This window comes from Culex quinquefasciatus, chromosome 2 (assembly GCF_015732765.1).
Source record: "Culex quinquefasciatus strain JHB chromosome 2, VPISU_Cqui_1.0_pri_paternal, whole genome shotgun sequence".
In the NCBI taxonomy this organism is placed as follows: domain Eukaryota; kingdom Metazoa; phylum Arthropoda; class Insecta; order Diptera; family Culicidae; genus Culex; species Culex quinquefasciatus.
The window spans coordinates 220,766,663-220,788,648 of NC_051862.1; the positions used below are offsets into that span (position 1 = coordinate 220,766,663).

At 37.5% G+C, this 21,986-nt stretch overlaps 2 protein-coding genes across 11 annotated transcripts in view; one reads left to right on the forward strand and one right to left on the reverse strand.

Moving 5' to 3' along the window:
* LOC6035784 (sodium- and chloride-dependent GABA transporter ine) overlaps nucleotides 1-9,377 on the forward strand; it is a 46,552-nt gene extending 37,175 nt beyond the window's left edge. For all 10 annotated transcript variants that reach the window (XM_038253925.1, XM_038253916.1, XM_038253918.1 and 7 more), the window contains 7 exons: nucleotides 14-148; nucleotides 6,955-7,177; nucleotides 7,242-7,509; nucleotides 7,573-7,914; nucleotides 7,973-8,314; nucleotides 8,374-8,550; nucleotides 8,611-9,377. In XM_038253925.1, coding sequence (XP_038109853.1) covers nucleotides 14-148; nucleotides 6,955-7,177; nucleotides 7,242-7,509; nucleotides 7,573-7,914; nucleotides 7,973-8,314; nucleotides 8,374-8,550; nucleotides 8,611-8,889 — 1,766 coding nt within the window. In that variant the 3' untranslated portion in view covers nucleotides 8,890-9,377. The remainder of the gene's footprint in view (nucleotides 1-13; nucleotides 149-6,954; nucleotides 7,178-7,241; nucleotides 7,510-7,572; nucleotides 7,915-7,972; nucleotides 8,315-8,373; nucleotides 8,551-8,610) is intronic.
* Nucleotides 9,378-13,695: 4,318 nt separating this feature from the next.
* Nucleotides 13,696-15,571, reverse strand: LOC6035786. Its single transcript, XM_001845858.2, has 4 exons — nucleotides 15,394-15,571; nucleotides 14,792-15,319; nucleotides 14,286-14,726; nucleotides 13,696-14,224 (listed from the first exon to the last, which is right to left on the reverse strand). The coding sequence occupies exons 1-4, from the start codon at nucleotides 15,490-15,492 to the stop codon at nucleotides 14,096-14,098; spliced, it is 1,197 nt and encodes a 398-aa protein (XP_001845910.2). The 5' UTR covers nucleotides 15,493-15,571; the 3' UTR covers nucleotides 13,696-14,095.
* Between the last annotated feature and the right edge of the window lie 6,415 nt (nucleotides 15,572-21,986).

The following is a 21,986-nucleotide window of genomic DNA, read 5'->3' on the forward strand; positions in this document are numbered from 1 at the left end:
GCCCAAATTTCAGGTGTCTTTCTCGTGCCGTATTTCATAATTCTGCTAATCTGCGGCATCCCGATGCTGTTCATGGAGCTTGCCGTCGGCCAATACACGGGCCGGGGACCGATCGGCGCACTCGGCCAGCTTTGTCCGCTGTTCAAAGGTAAGTGAACTAGCACGATTCTGCGGTGACGATCATCGCCGCCGTCAAAGTCACAAAAATTAGACCCTTCCTCACCCACGAAATGCGAGCGCCGTGTGTGTGTCGATTAGACGGGTAAATATTTAAGCCCCAGACGACGTCGTTGTCACTTGTTTGAGCGATGATAGTGGCGAATGTTTGTTTTTCTTTTCGGTTGATGAATAAGTTTTCCGTTTGAGTGCAAAAATTTAGTTATTAGTGGACATTTTTTGGCTAGTCTTTATTCAGATCTTGTTTCAACTTTCATGTATTGTTTGTATTTTTTATCTTCTGTTGTTTTTTTTTTTTTTGTATTTATTGGACGATTCTAATTAAACTCATTTTTACTTTACTGATCTCTTTTTGAGTTTTATAACTTTTTTTTATAGAAAAATATAAAATTTGTAGACCTGTAAGCTTCAGAAAAGCCACATTTCTAGAAATGCAAAAAGTCATGTAGGTTACTCGAAAAAGCTCCAAAAAATCAGAGAAAATTAACTTTCCTTAAACATTAAATAAAACTAATTTAGATATTTTTCAAAGTAAATAATTTCAAGATACAAGATTTTTTCAAATAGTTTTACTGTAGATAAAAACGACCCTAGATAGTTTTAAAAGAAAGCCATCGTTTAAAATCATTTTATTTTTTAAATGATGTTGATCTTTTTTTGATGTTAAGCCTCATTTTCAAGTTAAAAGCGTTGCAAATATTTATGACCAAAGTCGAGTGTGATGAAAAAATATAAATTTCAACCTATTATTTCGAACTTTTAATGAAAAAAGTGTTTCAGTATATTGAAACATAAACGTAATAGACATTTAATTTTTTTTTCTGTTGAATAGGTTTCTATTTCCATCAAAATTTTGAACTTTTTCGAATTAATATTGTTTTTGTTCCCGGAGTTTTAGGGACGTACTTTCAGAAATGATTTAATCATTTAGGGATTCGAACAAGCTAGATTCAAATCAAAAGTGATCCGATTCAACCTTTTCGGCTGTTATTCTAAAATTTCTAAATCTAAAAAAATAAAGCACAACATAGAATAAGAAGAGTTTGAAAATTTCTGAATTAATAAAAAAAAATCGACTAACTAAAATTACAAAAATAAAAAAATACGAAAAACATAATTTATAAAATTTTAAATTCTTAAACTCTGAAATTCTGGAATTTTAAAAGCTATCAAGTTATCAAATTTACAAGTGCTTTAATTATAAAATTCATTTATTCCTAAATTCTTTAATTTTTAAATGCAAAATTCCGTAAATTCCTAAATTCGAAAAACCTAAAATTTATAAATTCTTCAATTCTGTAATTCTTTAATACTCAAATTTTTAATTTCTCAAATTCAATTTTAAATTTTATTTATTTTTCAACTTACAAAAAAAAAACAAAAAATTGTGGAGTGATTTGGCGAAAATTTAGTTTTTTTAAATAGGATTAGAAATTTTGACGAAGAGAGAGTACGAATTGTTTTTATTTTTTTTTCAAAATCCTAGATTTTTTTAATTTGATTACAAAAATATGATTTCGTTGATTACGTATCATTACTACTAAAGATTTGAATTTTCGCTGTTCTGATTTTTCAAATTATTAAAAATTAGATTTCTTTTTGCTTTTTTATTTTCGAATCATTGTATTTTGGAATTTTAGAATTATGTTTTGAATTTCTGATATTTTTTTGAAATTTCTTAATTTAAACCCTCTACAACCCAACCCCACCTCTAGACGGGCTTCGATCTGAAAAATTCGTCAAAAACACATTGTTCAACCAATTTTTGATTTTTAAAAAGCATTGACAAGAAGAACTCTTTAAATTTTAGAAACTGTTGGTGTTGAAAGTTAAAAAAAATGTTTTTTTCTGTGGTCAACTTTGGCTGTATGTTTCACTAACATTTTCTATATTTTATAAAAAAAAAGTATGCAGTAATTTTTGTACTGTCCCAGACTATGCCTCTCCCCATTTTTACAATTTAAATGATAATGCTATCATTCTATAGTAGAAAATGTGGAAAACATGTGAAAAAATTGCAATTGAAAAAGTGACTGTAAAAACAAAAAAACACTAAAAAGATAAAACGTAATGATAGGATGTTGTAGAGTAAGCTAAATACTTTCAGAAACAAACATAAACTAAACAAATTCAACTACTAAAAATTAAACAGGAAAAATATAAAACAAGAGAAGTTAAGTTTCTCGTAGAATAAAAGTTTGTCAAAATTAGAAGGAATAGAATTAGAACACGGGAAAAATAAAAATATTCGAAACAAAAATTGGGCATTAGAGGGTTAGTGATTGAGTCACTCGGGTAATTCATTTTCAATTTTTTTTTAATTCGGGTGGTCTATTTCCAATCAAAGTAAGCATTTTTGGGGGACAAACAGAGCCCTGGTGATTTGCTCTACAAAATAGCCAAATCTGTACCGTTTTCGTTCACCAGGGTTATATTTAGACCCCCAATAACGCCTACTTTAATTGAAAATGTAATACCCAAAGAAAAGTACAGTCGACTCTCTGGTTGTCAATATCAAACACAGAACGATGCAAAATGAAGACTCGATTGAAAGTATTTTTTCTTGATACCCAGCTATGGGAAAGAATCATGGCAACGTCCATCAAACAAAAACAAACTAATGTCAAACACCCTTCAAAGCTTCGTTTCGCCAAGAAAAATGTCTATGCAAGCCATGAGAAAGTGAAATTATTGACAACCGGAAGAGATTCTTAAAGCAAACAGAATCCAAGGGACCGTCGAGGAAGAGATCCTTCAAGCAAGGGAAAATATCGAGGAATGAAGATAATTGAAGTATGCAGATTGAAGGGACTGAAGAATTCATCGATAGATGGAGAATTATTGGTATCGAGAAGATCGACAGCCAGAGAGTCGACTTCGATTTTCCTACCAAGAACTGAAAACTTCTTGGGCGATGAGTTCCCCTGCATGAATTTAGCTCAAATGTCGGCCTATTTTTGCATGTAGAATCGTCCACCAAATTTTCAGATCGACCGTAAAACATTTTGCAAAACAGTTAACGCTAATGAGTCACATTAATTAAGTATTCATCTTAGCACACCTTGTTATATAAACCTTCCCGCAAGTGTTAATGGAGGATTTTTCAATTAAAAACAAAATTCAAATTTCCCGATGATTTATATTGACAGCTGGCTGCCAATTTGAGCAATATCAATACAAAGATCGATTCGCGTGGCCTGACCACACGCCAGGCTTGCGGTGCCCAATCCCACAGGGTCCATGAATTATTAATGCTCGCGCGTTGACAAGATCTATTTTCAGACCACAACCAACGGCGACTCCAGTCAGTCTGGGCCTGGAAGAAGCAGTTTGGTTTGCTCATATGCAAAATTTATTCACTGCCTCAAATGATGATTAATGAGCTTGTCGTGAGCAGAATGCTAATTGACAATGAGGGAAGTTATTGAAAACCATCAACAGTCAATTTAAAATTTGCATTTTGCAAATAGAGTGCTGAATAATGTGGTGCTATATTGGTGACAATTTAAACGGATTTGCATCGGATTACAAGACAAGAATCTGGCCTGGAAAGCTGTTAAAGTGGATTTTCTCCGCTATAAAACAGTTAAGAATTACGCAAACATTACACTGCAAAAACTGTCGCAAAACAATGCAGAAACCGGGTCCAGATTAGATGATTTACGATCACGTTGACCTTCGGACAGACAATCGGACAGCTCAGACTTGATTCATTCATAAACTGCCACCAAACACGTGCCTATCGCAAGTTTCATTCATAAAAATGAGACACTTTTCCCCAGCTGACGGGTGCTGCGACTGTTCATTTCCATAATCCACCAAGCATCGGCAGCCAGTTTGGTCGTGCCGAGCATTTAATGAGCTTCCAGAACAAGTCGACGTCGTCGTGCTATCTTGTCGCACCCGCCATTTCGACGTTCCGAGAAAAACGCGTTTCAATGTTTGACCTTGAATATACAAAAACGAGAGCACGCAATGTAAACAATAACAAACACGTTTTGTTTGGCTGACCATTCTGTGCATTGTCCCAAAGTTTGGTTGAAGTTGGTTGCTGGAGTCCCGAGTTATAATTACAAATGTTTACGGTAGTCTAGCTTGTACGTGCGACAAACGCATCCTGACTTTTCTGGCCTGAAATCCTTTGGCCTTTTGTCGCACTTACATCAATTTTCATGGAGTGACAAGATAGCACGACAAGATTGAAACTACTTTCATATATAAAGTGACAAAAATGCACGGAGTTTTTCGGTTTTTGTTGAATATCTCAGGATTGAAATCGAATTTTGGGGATCTGTGAAGGTCAAAAGGTGAGGCATTGTGAGCTGCACAAAATGGCGTTCTTAACTCAATTTGGCCCAAAATGCACGTACGACAAGTTAGCACGATGGCGACGAAGTGTTTTCCATTTCATAACAGATGGAATCAGACGGTACGTAAAGTGATGAGGGCGGCACGTTTTTCGGCGAATGCAAATCAGCTAATTTAGAGGCGTTTAATTGAGAGGGGCGCCCGGTCAACGGCAAACGATTTTTTTTGTTTTGTTTTGGGCCGCCTTTTGTTTGTGGATTCTGCGCCAGAGTCGTAAAATTATCGACAAACGATTGTGCACTCCCCACGTGGGCTTTCAAGGGAATGATTGAACGAGAGGAATCACAAATCCGCATAAATAATTTCAAGATTGTTCAGGTGTAAACCGAAAACGCGATCAAAAATTAAAGTGAAAAAATAAAGCGTCTAACTGCTTATTTAATTGTTGGTGTACAGGACTCCGTACTGTTTTAACATTTTCTGGCGTACCGTAAATTTTGCAGCCCAAAACCAGTAATTGAATTGGAAAATTAAAAATCTTTTTCAAATTTTCTTTTCTTGATTTGTGTGCACCTACGTCGAAGACCAAGATTGTTTACTTTTTGCTCTTTGGTCTGACAGTCTTGGTCTGACAGATTTGGTCTGACAGCTTTATCATGGATTTTGGTCTGGTCTAGGCGAGGGATAGGACACAGCACCTTCCTGTGGGCTTTCGGTGAAACAGCAGGCGACGAACCCAACGGTGTCAGCCACGGGATTGAATGTTTTCTTTTGGACACTAAAATTTTCCGGGAGCACCTAAAATACTCTCAGTTTTTGTTTTACGAAGTGATAACATTTTAGAAATCTTGAAAGCTTTGTGCAAATTTATCAAGAAGGTGGCTGTGACAATTAGATTTAAAGTTCATTTTATTTCTAATGTCCACTTGTGCCTAACAATCCAAAGTTTGCTGGTTCGTATTCCACGATGAACGCAAAAAAAATATCTAAAGTGTAAATATGGGTAGTGACGTCGTTCAATTTTGATAAAGTTAAGGGTCGAGTGTTGTTCTATTATTTTTTTCCGAGGTACGAAAATCGCAAATTTTTACGTTCTGCCAAAAATGGATTGATGATCATTTTCGGGATTATTCTGGGTTTTTCAAGGTAAATTGCCGTTCTATGCATAATTGTACCATGTGAAAAAATGCAAGACAAAAAAACGCGATTGAATTTCAAAATATTTTTTTTCGGAAAGATCGGAAAATTTCACGAATGTTTCATGTTTTAACATTGAAAATCGGACCATTAGTTGCTGAGATATCGCCATTAGAAAATATAGTGGGTTGTTTTGGTGAGACTTAGAAAACTTCAATTATCGTATTTCTTTTTCTTAAAGCGGCTGTATCTCAGCAACCAAAGGTCCAATCTTCAATGTCTTAGACAATTTTATAGCAAATTTTCTGATCTTTTCAAAAAAAATATTTTTAGAAATAGTCGCTCATGGTCACTATTTTTAAAATTCGAAAAACTGCAAATATGTTGCTAAAATCAAACTTTCGGTGGCTATATCTTGAAAACAGAGCCCTTTATCAAAAAAATTGTAAAGTAGTTTTCGATTGCAAATTCAATTTTGCATGTAAAAAATAATTTCAGATTTGTTTTTGTATAAAATTTCGATTTTTTCCAAAAATCACTATTTTTTCAAAAATTCATATCTCGGCGGCAGGATTTTTGAACATGTTTCTCTATAGCTCAAATGTTGCGGATTTTTGTCCCCTAAAACAAATCAAAAAATCTCAAAAATAAAAAAATACGTATTTTGGGAAATTGAGTTTTTGTGAAAAAAAAGTTGATTAAAAAATATGCAATTTTTTTCCGTGTACCTTTTTTATCTCAATTTTCCTCAACAATACCTACAACTTTGCTAAAGACACCAAATTGATCAGAAAATTCACTCAAAAGTTACAGCTTTTTGAATATTTACATAACATTTTTGTATGGACAGCAGCCAAAATTGTATGGAGACTTGTATGGGTAAATCAATGACACAAAATAGCTTATTTGGTCATAGGGAAGGCCCCCACAAAGTTTGAGCCAAATAAAAAAATACAAAAAATAAGAATGGTCGAAATCGGCCGATTTCGTAGAGAGTTGCTCCACACAAATCTTCGGATAATCGGGTCTAGACTGTTTATGTAACAAATTTTTAAATTCAGTTAAGAGTCTTTATGCTCTTTGGTTATTCCATGGTTTTGTTTTTTGAAAAAAATAAAAAATGAATCAATATTTTAATATGGTGTAAATAACAATGTATGAAATCGTCATAAGCAACCATGCTACCCCATTGATTCATTCTAAGAATGATAATTTCAATCGAGGCGCATGGTTCTTTGATAGCCCTATACAATTGAGACGCAGTTTAGTTTGAGTTTTTCCATGGAGAAGCTTGGTTATTAATTAAAAAAACTCGCCATTTTTTCCCACCAGGAACCGGTCTCGCCAGCGTCGTCGTCTCGTTCCTCATGTCAACGTACTACAGCGTCATCATCGCGTACGCCATCTACTACTTCTTCACGTCCTTCCGGCCGGACCTCCCGTGGACGGATTGCTCCCACCGGTGGAACACGCCGGACTGCTGGGTCCCGGAACGTCTCAAGCACAACATCAGCCGGCCGGAAATGTCCCGCACCCCGACCGAGGAGTTTTTCGAGTATGACCGTAGATGGTTTTGGGGGTGATCGCGGAATTTTTAAGGTCTTTTTCTCTCGTTGCAGGAACAAGGTCCTCCAGATAAGTCACGGAATCGAGTATCCGGGTGGGATGCGCTGGGAGCTGGTGGCGTGTCTGATCTGCGCGTGGATTCTGGTTTACTTTGCCATCTGGAAGTCGATCAAGTCTTCGGCCAAGGTGCGTTACTTGACGGCTACACTGCCCTTTGTGCTGATCATCGTGTTTCTGGGGCGATCGTTGACGCTGGAGGGCGCCGATAAGGGACTGAACTACTTCTTCCGACCCAACTGGAGTGAGTTGGGGCGGGCTAACGTGAGTTTGGTTGGTGATCGTTGGAATTTGGGTGATGATCGTGGCGATCTTTTTTTTTTGCAGGTTTGGATTAACGCCGCCGCGCAGAACTTCAACTCGATCGGGATCGGGTTCGGGTCGATGATCTCGTTTGCCAGCTACAACAAATACAATAATAACATCCTGCACGACACGCTGGCCGTGTCGTTCGTCAACGGGATCACGTCGCTGCTGGTGGGGATATTTGCGTTTGCCACGATCGGGAACATTGCGCTGGAGCAGAACACCACGGTGGAGGACGTGATTAGCGGAGGACCCGGGTTGATCTTCGTGGTGTACCCGCAAGCGTTGGCCAAGATGCCCGCGGCCCAGATGTGGGCCGTTCTGTTCTTCTTCATGTTGCTCTGTCTGGGCTTGAACAGTCAGGTAAGATCAAGTGATCGCGGAAAGGTACCTTGAATAACCCGCGATCATGTCTTTTCAGTTCGCGATCGTTGAGGTCGTGGTCACCTCGATCCAGGACGGGTTCCCGCGGTGGATCAAACGCAAGCTGGTCTACCACGAACTGCTGGTACTGATCGTGTGCGTCGTGTCCTTCTTCGCTGGACTTCCCAACCTGATACAGGGCGGGATCTACTTCTTCCAACTGATCGACCACTACGCCGCGTCCATCTCGATTATGTTTATTGCCTTTTTCGAAACGATCGCGATCGCCTGGTTCTACGGAATTAACCGGCTGTCCAAGAACGTCAAGCAGATGACCGGAAGGTATCCGTCGCTCTATCTTCGCTTCTGTCTGCTGATCGCCGCACCCTGTCTGCTGATCGTGAGTTGCCATCAAGTCATTTCATAAACCTCCTCTAATCAAACCCCGTCTCTTTTCAGTCCCTCTGGATCTTCAGCTTGATCAACTATGATGCCCCGACGTACCACAACGGTCAGTACGTCTACCCGGGATGGGCCCACGGACTCGGTTGGGCCATTACGGCCACCTCACTGGTGTGCATTCCGGCCTTTGCGATCTACCAGATCGCACGAGCCGAAGGCGACACCCTCGGCCAGGTAAGATCACCTCCTTCAAGTGATCGTAGCATATCTCAACTAAAATTTCCCCCCCACCAGAAAATCATGAACACTCTCAAGCCGAACCTGTACGAGTGCAAGATTTGCGGCGAGCACCACTGCGATCACGACTTTCCGGACGAGGACTTTCCCAACCATGAGATGGCGCTGGTCGACTCGACATCCGGGGCGCCGTTGATCTTGCAGGCACCTCCGCCGGGACGTCCGTACTACAACTACCAGCAGCAGCAGTATGTGGGTGGCAACGCGGAACGGAACGGCCAAGCCAATAGTCCATCCACGGCTGGAGGGGATGATCAGCAGGAGGATCGACGATGAAACCAGTGTGACAAACATACAAACAAGGAAACGCTTATTTAAGAAAATTCTCACACAAGAAAAAAAACAAAATGGAACCAACCTTATAAAAGACATCTTTGCGAAACCACCCTTAATCCCCTCACTTCCTCCTCGTAATATCTCTAGTTAGTTCAATTACATTCAAAGCAATTAAATTTCGCCAGTTACTAAACTGTAAGGCTAAGCCTAAGCGTTAAGTAGGATCGATCGTTTCGAGAGTAGGAGTTTTTAAAAAAAGGTTAAACCAATTCGAATGTGATGCGAAAAAATAACACAAAACAAACGGACACGAAATAAATAAAAACAAACACTCGCGAGTCAAGTGAAAACAGAAAAAAAAAACACAATCGGAAATAAGAAGAAGGCAGACATTGTGCAAAAAAAAAGAGAATATTTTAATGCGTTGAAAACGAAAATATAAAGTTGTAAATTTTTATCTGACCCGAATAAATCTGTCGTAGTTACAATCGTGTCCTTTTTCATGTTACGATAACAAATCCCCTGTTCCGGATCGAGCACTTAAAACACTAGTGGACTGTATTTGTGGGGGGTTAGCTCGTCCAGAGCACACGCGGGTCAACAACCTTTCTTCAAAACACGGATCGAAGAAGAACACGGTTTGTAGCGCGCACAGAACAACTTTATTCGCGACGATCGGGCGGAGTACAAATCACGCGGGGGTTTCCACGAACCGAGCCAGTTGGGTGTTGGCTGAAGACTTAACTTTATTAGCAAAAGGTAAACACATCAGACCCGTCGGGCACTCCCGTACGGTCTCTCTCACTCTCTCACACACTCTCTAATCACTCATTCTCTCTCTCACAATTCATCCCGAAACTAACCTAATAAATAGGGTAAAGGGCGCAATCTAAAACCTAACTCCATTTCCAAACATCCCCATTTAAATTTTGAAGTTTTTCAAAAACCAATTCCCTGAATGGATGTTGTTTTTGCCAAGTTATGAATTTTAAGTAGTGTTTTTTTAGAAAATATCGAATACAAAAAGAAAAATCAGAAAAAAACATTTTTAAAATGTCAAATTGAAGTTGATGTAAACTAAAGAAGATATTAGACTATGACAAACAAACAAACAGACAAACTTAGTCGAGTTCGACAGTTTGCCAAACCCACGAACGAAAAAACTGTAAAATACGTAAACAAAAAGACCCGGCCTTTTGAGGTTATGCAAAAAATCGCCCTATTTTGTATCTACAAAAATCTTTTTCATTGCATAACTTTTAAAATACATACTTCATTAAACTTAATAATTTTGAATAGGGTCTTATTGAACCCCAAAGCGGTCAAACATATGCAAACCCGGCCAAAATCGATTCATCCGGTTTTTAGATATGCGCGTGGAAATAATCATGTCTATCACACATCCCCACAAACATTCGCTCAGAAAATGATTCTGAGTCGATATATACGTGAAGGTATATCTAAGAGGTGTATTTAGGAAGTTCAATTTTCGAATGATTTTATAGCCTTTCCTCAATGCACAGTGGTCCAGATCGCAAAATTAAGTGGAAAATGGATATTCCGAAAAATGGTGAAGTTTTGGAGCTTTGGTGTCTTCAGAAGATCTGTTGCAAATGGAAAGGGGCAACTTTTGGTTTGGTTCAAAATTAGGGTGGTTCACTATTAGGGTGATTTTGAAAATCTTACTTCTCAGGAATATTTTTGGGATTTGTTTGGTCTTCTAGAAAGTTGTTGTTTTGCCAATCCAAGCAACTTTGTCGAAGACTCCAAAATTTTATCTCGTAATCTACGCGTGAACGTGGCAATTCAGGGTTAAGATTTGGAGAAAAGTGTAATTCGAGGCAATTGTAGAGTTCTAAAAAACACACATTTTTATTTTTTGACAAGTCAATTTGGACTTAAGGGTCAATAGTTACAGCTGTTTTAAGGTAAAAAAGGTAAAAATTTAAAAAAAAAAGAATCTTGGTACCTATTTCATGAAAATTTAATATGTTTTCAAAGGAGTTCAAACATGCTAAATATGATAAACGCTGGAAAATGCATTTTATCTGGGTCTCAGTTTGATAAACTTTAATTTTCATTAAAATTTTGAAGTTCCTCGATTTTTTTTTCTAGCCGACTTTTAGGGGGAGGAGGGGGGGCGACATAAACTTTGAATAATATTTGCAACGGCCATACATTTTTTTTTTCAAAAAATCATGTCTCTGCAACCAGATTTCTTACCATCAGATGTCTTTCTGAGTTCCAAAAAACATTAAAAAAAATCCATAATTTTAAAAAATTGTATTTCAGGAATTATTTTCATTTAAATCTTTTTTTTTTTCGACAAGTTCTAAGGCTGATACAAATTTTATTTATTGTTTTGCATCGGCCTAATCATAACCACAATTTACAACTTTGCCCAAGACACCGAATCGATCAGAAAATTCCATATCATGATATAGATTTGTAGGAAAATTTGTATTTGTTTTGACATAGGAAATGTATGAACAAATTTCAAAAAATAAAATTTAAAAAATCGCGAAATAATTTGCATAAAATTAGAAAACTGCTCAACTACGAATCGAAACAATACCTTCTACAATCGCAAATTACTTTCCTTCCCCACATTGGCGCGCCCCTTCCTGTCAGCCGTTTCGACTCTGATTTTCGCTGGTCATAGAATTACGAGCCGTTTTCACAGGCCACGACGAAGCCAAGCCAATGTGGAGGTGAAAAAAAGAGGTGTTTGATAGGTGTTTGGCTAATTTAAACTTGCCCTTGTCAATTATTTTTGTTGAATTGTGCTGGCAATTAAAATTCCAAATTTGTCTTAAAACTTAATTGAGCTTTGTTAAACAATATTTTGATTTGACTAGCATAAGCATAAGCATAAGCATAAGCATAGGTGCCCACCCGCAGTTGCTACTCCGTTATTGACCAGGACCTCCAGAAGTTACATCCACGAGCCGTGGAAGATAAGTGGGAGCTATCTTTCCTCGCTTCGCAACTTCTCAAAGGCCCCTATCATGCTGATCAATACCGGCGCCGGCCACGACCAGTGGTAGGGTCACGAGGAAGTGGAAGGGAATGTTAGTCCGAAACTTGAGTGATAGAGACCGCCCAATCGACTGCATCTCCGACAAAGTATCACATGAGTTTTGAGGGGGTTACAATATTTTGATTTGACTAGCAACGATAAAATAATAAAGTTGCGAATTTTAAAACATATCAAAATTCCAGGGTTGTTATGGAAAAGTCGAAAAAAAATCCGCGCCAGATCCGCGCCGACCCCAAAAACACAATCCGCGGGAAATCCGCGCCATATTAAAAAATTGCGACAAACATAGAAGAGAGTAACATAATTAATGAAATTTTAAACGAAAAAAGAATAATACAGAAAGCATTTGGACCAGTTGATCAGTTGTGGATTCATATCCCACCTGCACCAAATGGAACCTTTTTTGCCATTTCAGAAACAATATTAGCATTTTTTGTAACACTTTAAATATCGTTGCTTTAAAAAGAAATTCAAGAAAAAAATTAAATTTAAAAAATTAAAAATTAATTAATTAAATTAATTACCAAATTATAAAATCTAGGTATTTTGTACTTGATTAATTCTCGCCAAAATTATACTCTGGAAAATCGAAACATGAAATTTCTATTATATTCTTCTCTAAATTTCTCTAAACTAAAATATGACTCCGAAAATGATCCGAACTAAGAAAATGGCAAAAATAAAATAAAATTGAATAATTTATTAATTCAATAATTCAATAATTTGAAAATTTAATAATTTAATAACTTAAGAACTTTTTTAAAAATTAAAAATTGAAAAATAAAATCAATTGTAATATTTTTGTAATTTTTCAATTTAATAACTAGTACTTTTTTACGTTTTTTGAGTCAGTAAGTTTTGGCAATTTCAAATTAAGAATTCTATTTATTTTATTATTTGAATATGTTAATTCTGAAATTTCAAAATGTTGAATTCCAGATTTGTAATTTTTTATAATTTTAACATTACATTTCGCTTTTAGACGGAGATTTTAGCACATTGCGAAGTGGATTTCGTCATGTTGTGATAATTGGGAGTAGAATCAATTCTACCTGAATCAGAGTGATAGAATTTTTTATTTTTTTAATAAACCAAAAGTTTATAAATTTAAATTTTTATATTGAATAAACATAGAAAATCTAAATAGTTTCATAGCTTTTGCTATTTTGATTTTAATAAAATTGTTATTAATATGAATTGTTAAGCAGATGTTTTAAAAATAATGAGTTGTAATGTTATGTTGAATTTATACAACAAATCTCAATAGATTTAAAAATAAATCGCTCCTTGAAGATTATTTCGAAGTTTCAAAAAAATCAATCAATAATTTTTAGAAGGAAATTTTCTTTATTAACAACTTCTTAGAAATTGATGTTTTTGCACTCAACGAAAAAGATTGAATTTATTTAATCCCTAGTAATATTTTCCTTTGTAATTTGAATGAAATTCTATCGTTCTCGATTGTTTTGTTTATCAAAATTGCGAAATCCGCGCCTGAGCAAAATTAGCAAGCAAATCCGCGCCAGATCCGCGCCGTCCGTAACAACCCTGGAATTCTTATGATAAAGATTGTCATCATCATCAAAAGAAACTCTTCCAACAAGTTTGTCACATCATCCATAAGTTTATTCAGTCACATCGATAGGGTTTTCTTACTTATTGTGAGGGGAGTTAGGGGGGAAAAGGGATCTGAATCAAGTTTATTTCGCAAACATTTCACAATTCCGGTCTTTTGACTGAAAATTTCGGTTTTTATTTTCGTTGCCTTTTTTTGTTTTGCTTCATCCCAAACATATAAAATAAATATCTAAAATTTTGACACTCGTCGAAACGTTGCGTTGTACAACTTAAATAAAGTACAATTTTTCTTTTCGCTACAACTATTTTGACTGAAACTCAATAAATATTTGTTTTTGCATTTTGCTCGGTAGTTGAGTTTTCTTTTTTTTTCAGTATACTTTTAGACGAATATTCCTTTAATCACTATTTTTTTAGGAAACAATATTGTCCGTTAGATGCAAAGTGTTTCAAGTGTGGGTGTGTGTCTCTCTCTCTATTATAAGCCAGCAAGTAATTTTGTGCCAGTTTCAGCGCAGCTAAGGTAGGAATTCGAAACTCACCTGGAGTTGTTTACAAATATTACGACTGTTTGGTTGACTACGTGCTTTAGAAGAGTCCCTCGAGCGGGGGCAGCACCTCGTACATGGCGTACTTCCAGGTCCACCGCCGGGCCAGCGCCTCGAATTTGGGCCGGTCCGCCTCGTACATCCGGCCGAGTTCCGGCTCCATGCAGATCTTTGAAAAGAACAAACATTGAATTAGTGGTTGTTGTTTGAAGAGGGATTTTATGACGAACCTGTGTAAACGGATCGGTCAGCAGACTCTGGACCGACAGCAGCAGCTTCGAAATGGTCAACGCGAGCGACCAGTTGTGCTGGATGATGTCGATTCCGACGTCGCCGTGGCGCGACACGTTCGGGTGGACGATCTTGGTCAGGAAGCGAACCTGCGGCGGCAGCATCGGGTACGAGCAGGGAATGACAATGTAGAGGAAGAACTTGCCGCCCTCGTACGGACTTCCGGCGGGCCCCAGAATCGACGCCTGCCAGTGGAACAGCTGGTTGTCGAGCGCGACGGCGTCGATTCCCTCGGTCGCGTCCAGATCGAGCGAGCGGATGTCACTCCGCAGTCGGTTCGCCCGGATGTGGTTGACGCGGCCCATCGCCATCGGCGTCTTCATCGCCATCTGGATGAGGCAGGTCCGGCAGAAGCAGGAATTCATCAGGGCGCCGTACATCTACAAAAAATAGCAGAAATTAGTCCCGCAATCCCAACCGGAAGCCCCTCCCCATTGTTCCTCACATGCAACCAGTTCGGAATGGTGGAAATCTGCTGGAAAAGTGGCCACCTCTCCTTCGTATACTTCTTCCACATCTGCTGCGGCGTGTGGACCTCCAATATCCGCTTCCACTGCTTGCACACCTCGCTCACGTTCCACAACGACAAATCGTCCAAATACGAAAAGATCGACAGCAGCACCTCGACCGGAAGTGAGCAAATCTTCTGCTGGCACTCGTCCGAATCCCGCGGCTGCGAAAGCATGTCCAAATACTGGTTCAAATTGCGCGGCGCCGACGGCCGCGGCCGCTCCACGTCCGAATCCGCCGACCCACCCCCGCCGCCATCCTCATCGTCCCGGTCCTTCGCCTCGGACCCGTTCTCCGGCGGTTCATCATTCCCGGAATCCTCGTCGTCGGAAAACTCCGTCACCAGCCCCTGCGCCTCCTCGTTCGGATGGTTAGGGAAGATGAACGCGTGACACGTGCCGCAAAGCGGCTCCCCGTAGCTCGGTCCGTAATATCCGTTGCAAATCCAGCAAGAAGAGGAATTCTTCATAAAAAAAAAAATAACAAATTGTTACGAAAACAAGCGGTTCAAGGCCAACACACAAAAAAAAATCTCACCGAAAATTCAAAGCTCTTGCAAAAGTCCTCAAACTCGACGTCGTAAAACAGCTCCTCCTCGTACTTGGAGGTGAACGACTTGCTGCAGCCGGCAGCCATTTGCGCGATAATTTGGGGAAATTTTCAGATTTTTTTCGGATGAAAAATGCCGCCGCAACAACACTCAAGAAAAACTTTTTTTTTCTTTTGTATGTAAACAAACGGAGTCCTTTATCACTTTGACAGCGTTTCGTCGAGTGAGCCCATCAGGTCGGCTGACAGGGGGAGAGGGGAATCGGCTTGGAAGGTCGAAAAGTTATTTTTTTCAATATTGGGTTAAAAAACGTATCTTAATCCACCATTAGGTGGGTGGTGCCTTCCTCACATTTACAAAGTAATAATGAAAATAAGTTTATGAAAAAAATATATACCTGATACAGACATTTTCAGAAAACATGCAGACCAAGGGGCTGAAAACTCTAATATTACTTAGGAATACTTAGTATACTAACGATTTTTTTTTTTTTTTTTTTTTTTTAAATTTATATTTATTCAATTTCCTTTTCCATGTACATTCATTCAGTTAAAATATTATTGAGTGTCCAATCACAAACGATGACTTTTCACCTCAATTTTAAATACTAGCAACTTTCATTTATTCATGAAATATTGTAGCTTTCGCTATTCAGTGATTTCAAATGTAGGAGGTCCTACATGTACAAAAGGGAAAAGGGATACCTTAAAACTAACTTATAAACTATATAAAGAGCGGATCAATGCAGCTGAAGACTGCAATGATTTTTGTCGAAATGCATCAATTATCTTATTGGACATAACATCCAAAGTGTCAACTTCGGCTAATTGATGAAGTTCACTGGTGCTGAACCAGGAGGAAGTTTCAGAATCATTTTCAGAATTTTGTTCTGAATCCTCTGAAGTTTTTTCTTCCTGGTTAAGCAACAGCTTGTCCAGATCGGCACAGCATAAAGCATGGCAGGTCTGAAAATTTGTTTATAAATTAACAGTTTATTCTTGAGACAAAGTCTAGAATTCCTGTTTATAAGTGGATACAAACATTTAATATATTTGTTACATTTAACCTGGATACTTTCAATGTGATCCTTGTAAGTAAGGTTTTTGTCAAAACCAAGTCCAAGATATTTCACTTGATCCTCCCACTTTAAATTTACCTCATTCATCTTTATAATGTGATGACTTTTGGTTTAAGAAAATCAGCCCTTGGTTTGTGAGGGAAAATAATAAGTTGAGTTTTGCAGCATTTGGAGTAATTTTCCATTCTTTCAAATAAGAATTGAAAATATCCAAGCTTTTGTAATCTTCTTGTGATGACACGAAGGCTTCTGCCTTTGGCGGAGATGCTTGTGTCATCAGCAAAAGTGATTTCTGACATCCTGGGGCAAATCAGGCAAGTCAGAAGTAAAAATATTGTATAAAATTGGACCCAAAATGCTTCCTTGAGGGACGCCAGCACGTACAGGTAGTTGATCAGATTTGCTATTCTGATAACATACCTGCAGAGTACGATCCGTCAAATAATTTTGAATAATTTTCACGATATAAATCGGAAAATTAAACCTTTTCAATTTCGCAATCAAACCTTTATGCCAAACACTGTCAAATGCTTTTTCTATGTCTAGAAGAGCAGCGCCAGTAGAATAGCCCTCAGATTTGTTGCTTCGAATTAAATTTGAAACTCTCAACAACTGATGAGTAGTTGAATGCCCAAGGCGAAATCCAAACTGCTCATCAGCGAAAATGGAATTTTCATTAATGTGCGTCATCATTCTATTAAGAATTATTCTTTCGAATAATTTACTAATAGATGAAAGCAAACTAATGGGCCGATAGCTTGAGGCTTCAGCAGGATTTTTATCCGGTTTCAAAATCGGAATTACTTTGGCATTTTTCCAACTACTGGGAAAATATGCCAAATCAAAACATTTGTTGAAAATTTTGACCAAGCAACTTAAAGTTGCTTCTGGTAATTTTTAATTAAAATGTAAAAATGCCATCCTCACCAGGGGCTTTCATATTTTTAAATTTTTTGATAATAGATTTTATTTCATTCAGATCCGTATTAAAAACTTCATCTGATGAAAATTCTTGTTCAACAATATTCTGAAATTCTATTGAAATTTGATTTTCAATAGGACTCAAAACATTCAAGTTGAAATTATGAGCACTCTCAAACTGCTGAGCAAGTTTTTGAGCTTTTTCCCCATTAGTTAATAGAATATTATCACCATCTTTTAAAGAAGGGATGGGTTTTTGAGGTTTCTTAAGAACCTTTGAAAGTTTCCAAAAGGTTTGGAATAAGGTTTAATTTGTTCGACATCTCTTGCGAACTTTTCATTTCGCAGGAGAGTGAATCTGTGGTCAATAACCTTTTGCAAATCTTTTGAATTCGCTTCAGTGCAGGATCACGAGAACGTTGATACTGTCTTCGGCGAACATTTTTCAGACGAATCAGAAGCTGAAGATCGTCATCAATAATGGGAGAATCAAATTTGACTTGGACTTTAGGAATAGCAATATTCCTAGCATCCAAAATTGCATTAGTTAAAGATTCCAAGGCTGAATCAATATCAGCTTTGGTTTCTAAAACAAAATCATGATTTAAATTATTCTCAATATGATGCTGATACCTGTCCCAATTAGCTTTGTGGTAATTAAACACAGAACTATTGGGTCTGGTAACTGCTTCATGAGAAAGTGAAAAAGTTACTGGAAGATGATCAGAATCAAAATCAGCATGAGTCACTAAAGGACCACAATACTGACTTTGATTTGTCAACACCAAATCAATTGTTGATGGATTTCTAACAGAAGAAAAGCAAGTTGGCCCATTCGGGTATAAAACCGAATAAAGACCAGAAGTGCAATCTCTGAACAAAATTTTACCATTGGAATTTACTTTTGAATTATTCCAAGATTGGTGTTTGGCATTAAAATCACCGATGATCAAAAATCGAGATCTATGCCGAGTAAGTTTATTCAAATCCCCTTTGAAATAATTTTTATTTTCCCCAGTGCATTGGAATGGCAAATATGCAGCTGCAATCATAATTTTCCCAAAAGAAGTTTCAAGTTCAATGCCCAAACTTTCAATAACTTTTAACTTAAAGTCACGTAACGTGCTATAAGTCATACTACGGTGGATAACTATTGCAACTCCACCGCCATTTCGATTCATTCGGTTATTAGTTATAACTTTATAATCTGGATCACTTTTCAAATAAGTGCCAGTTTTTAAAAATGTTTCGGTTATAACAGCAACATGCACGTTATGAACTCGTAAAAGTTGAAAAATTCATTTTCTTTCGCTTTTAAAGAGCGAGCATTAAAATTCATAATATTGATGGAATTACTTAGATCCATGATTAAACTTCAGGGTAAGAACAACATCATTCGCAAATTTTAATCCAATCTGGATTGCTTCCATCATGGATGTAGCATTACTCATTGTTTGAATCAAACCAAACAGTGAGTTTTGCAAAAAGTCATTTTTCAAACGTAACATCGCCGAGATCAGAAGATCCCAAAGCGTTGCCAGCAGAAAAATTTTCAAATGAGATTTGAGGTACCTGCCCAATTTCAGAAAGATTGGTAGAGGATTTAAAATTCGTGGATGAACCCGAACCCGAAACGACGTTAGCATAAGAAATGCCATTGTTGTTACCTAACTTTTCCACGGTAGGGGTATTTCTAGAATTGTTCGAGTGAGACAGCACGAACGTTTGATTTAAAGATGCAGGTACAACCTGACTTTGAGAAAATTTCGGTTTGGATTTCGGCTGATGCTTAGCACGAGAATCCAAAACCTTTTTCTGATGGGGCAATCCCAGAAATTTGATTTGTGATTTCCACCACAATTTGCACATTTAAATTGGGTGACTTCTTTCACGGGACAATTGTCCTTGTCGTGAGAAGAATCCCCGCAAACCATGCATTTTGGAACCATGGCGCAATGATCAGTACCGTGACCGAATGCCTGGCAACGCCGGCACTGGGTCAGATTCTGGCCATTACCGCCATGTTTCTTAAAATGCTCCCACTTTACCCGTACATGGAACAAAAACTGAACTTTGTCCAAAAGTTTCAAATTGTTGATTTCATTTCTGTTGAAATGAATCAGATAAAATTGTGAAGTCAAACCAAAGCGAGAAATATTCCCGTTTGATTTTTTCTTCATTGGTATTACTTGGGATGGGGCAAAGCCAAGCAACACCTTAAGTTCGTTTTTGATCTCATCCACCGACAAGTCGTTGGAGAGACCTTTCAAGACCGCCTTGAATGGCCGAGCATTCTTGGTCTCATACGTGTAGAAATTGTGTTTGTGGTTTTTCAAATAACCAACAAAAGTTTGGTGATCTTGTAAAGATTCCGTCAACAAGCGACATTCTCCTCTTCGACCAAGCTGGAACGAAACTTTCAAATTGCAAGTTTCCTTGCAATTCTTCAGTTGCGTTCGAAAGCTGGCCAAATCGGAGACGGAAGTCACTACAATTGGCGGAGCCTTTACTCGTTTCTCGACGGCAGAAGGCTCAGTACGAGGAGAAGGTTCCTTGTCATCAGTTTCGGATAAAACACCGAAACTGTTTGCCAATGGAATTGGAGGATTGACCTCACATTCAGAATCAGAATCAGACCTCAGAAGAGGCTGTTTTCTTTTTCTGTTTCCGTTAGCCGGTTTAGCGTTCAAACGCTTCACCGACGTAACGACCAAATCTTCAGAAGATTTGCGTTTACCTTTGTTTTGACGCATTTTGCAAGCAAAGTTCTCTTAAAAAGATGGCTTCGTTTGTAAGATACAACAAAATTTCAGGTGGTGTTAGTCTTGAAAAGACTGTTTAGAATTTTGGAAAATAACTCAGGTAGTCTTTAAAAAGACTGTGAATTTTGTTTTGAAATAACTCTGAGCTTAGGTAGTAAAAAATACCGCAGCTCTAGTGTCCGTTCACCACGAAGGTTCGCAAGACACTAGTATACTAACGATATTCCAGTATACTTGTTAGTATACTAACCGAAAAGCATTAAACTGTTAGTATATTATGATACTCTCAGTAGATTGGTAAGTATACTGGCGATATGTAAAGAACATAATAAGTATACTTACATATATTTTGATATACTAGTTAACATAATAATTATAGCCCTAAGAGTTTCCAACCCCTTGATGCAGACTCTCATTTGAAGCAATGTGGCAACCGGGCGTTTCGCATCTGGCGCGACTCTCACACGTAAACAAAAAGACCCGGCCTTTGAGGTTATGCAAAAAATCACCCTTTTTCGCAGATAAAAAAATCTTCTTCTTTTTAAATACTTTACTAAATAGAATAAAATTTAATAGGGTCTTAGGGGACCCCAAAACGAACAGAATAAGGCGGATCCGGCCAAAATCGGTTCAGCCAGTTCTGAGAAAATCGTGTGGAAAAAAATCATGTCTACACACATCCCCACAGACATTTTTTCAGAATTTGATTCTGAGTCGATAGGTATAGGTGAAGGTATTAAGAAGTTCATTTTTCGAGTGATTTTATAGCCTTGCCTCAGTGAGGTGAGGAAGGCAAAACATCTATAAAACCGTTGTGGTTGCTCAAAAAGTCATTGCACTTAGAAAAAATAGCATTATCGTTGTTAACAATGATATCAAGAATTTAAGCAATTCTAAGACCAAATTCTCAAATTATTACGTCCGTATTTTTTTAAAATCTGGAATATTGACATTATCTAATTATGATTTTTTTAAATGGTAAATTCATATATGCCGCCAGTAAATCAGAAATTTTTGAAGTCATATTTTAGGATCGGTAAGAATTTCATGATTTTTGTATTTGAAATTTTTGAATTTTTTAAACTTTTGAATCATTTTTTTTATAATTTCTTAGTATTTTTCAGTTGAAACATTAATTTTTATTTGAATTTTGGGACTTCTGAACTTTGAACTGAATTTAATAATATTTAAATTTGAAATTTTTGAATTTTTAAATTTTTTAATGCATATTTTGAATATTTTAAATATAATTTTTTTAAACCTTGGGATATCAGATTTTTTAAACTTTCTATTATTTAAATTTTGTTATTGATTTTTTTTTGTAAATTTGTATTTTTAAATTTATGTTTTTTTTATCTATCAAGTTTAAATTGAAAAATGTAAAAAGTTAAGCAATCCACTTTAACGACCCCCGGGTCTTTTGTGGGCTCTGTTGCAAGTTTCTACTCATTTCTAGGCGTCCGAAGGTTATGTGTGGTGAGTCACTCAAAACCTCTTTTACGCTAATGGACCGACGTTTTACTTCCCCATCCGATAGAAGGCGTGATCAGGCAAATCTCGTCTCGAAAAATGCCACCGGGTCCGTCGGGGATTGAACCCAGGCCATACTGGGGTTTAGAGGCAACCACGCTAACCACTAAACCACCGGACCCGGTGTCTACACTCAACCCCCGGTGATTGGTGACTTTTTCGTTTGACAATTTTTTAGTTTTTACCCCTTTGGTTTGTCAAAGTCAAACTAAAAAGCGACGAACTGTCACTTTTTACACGGCGCTCACGCACACTATCAAAACAAACGTTTGGTAGTAATTGTGAGCTT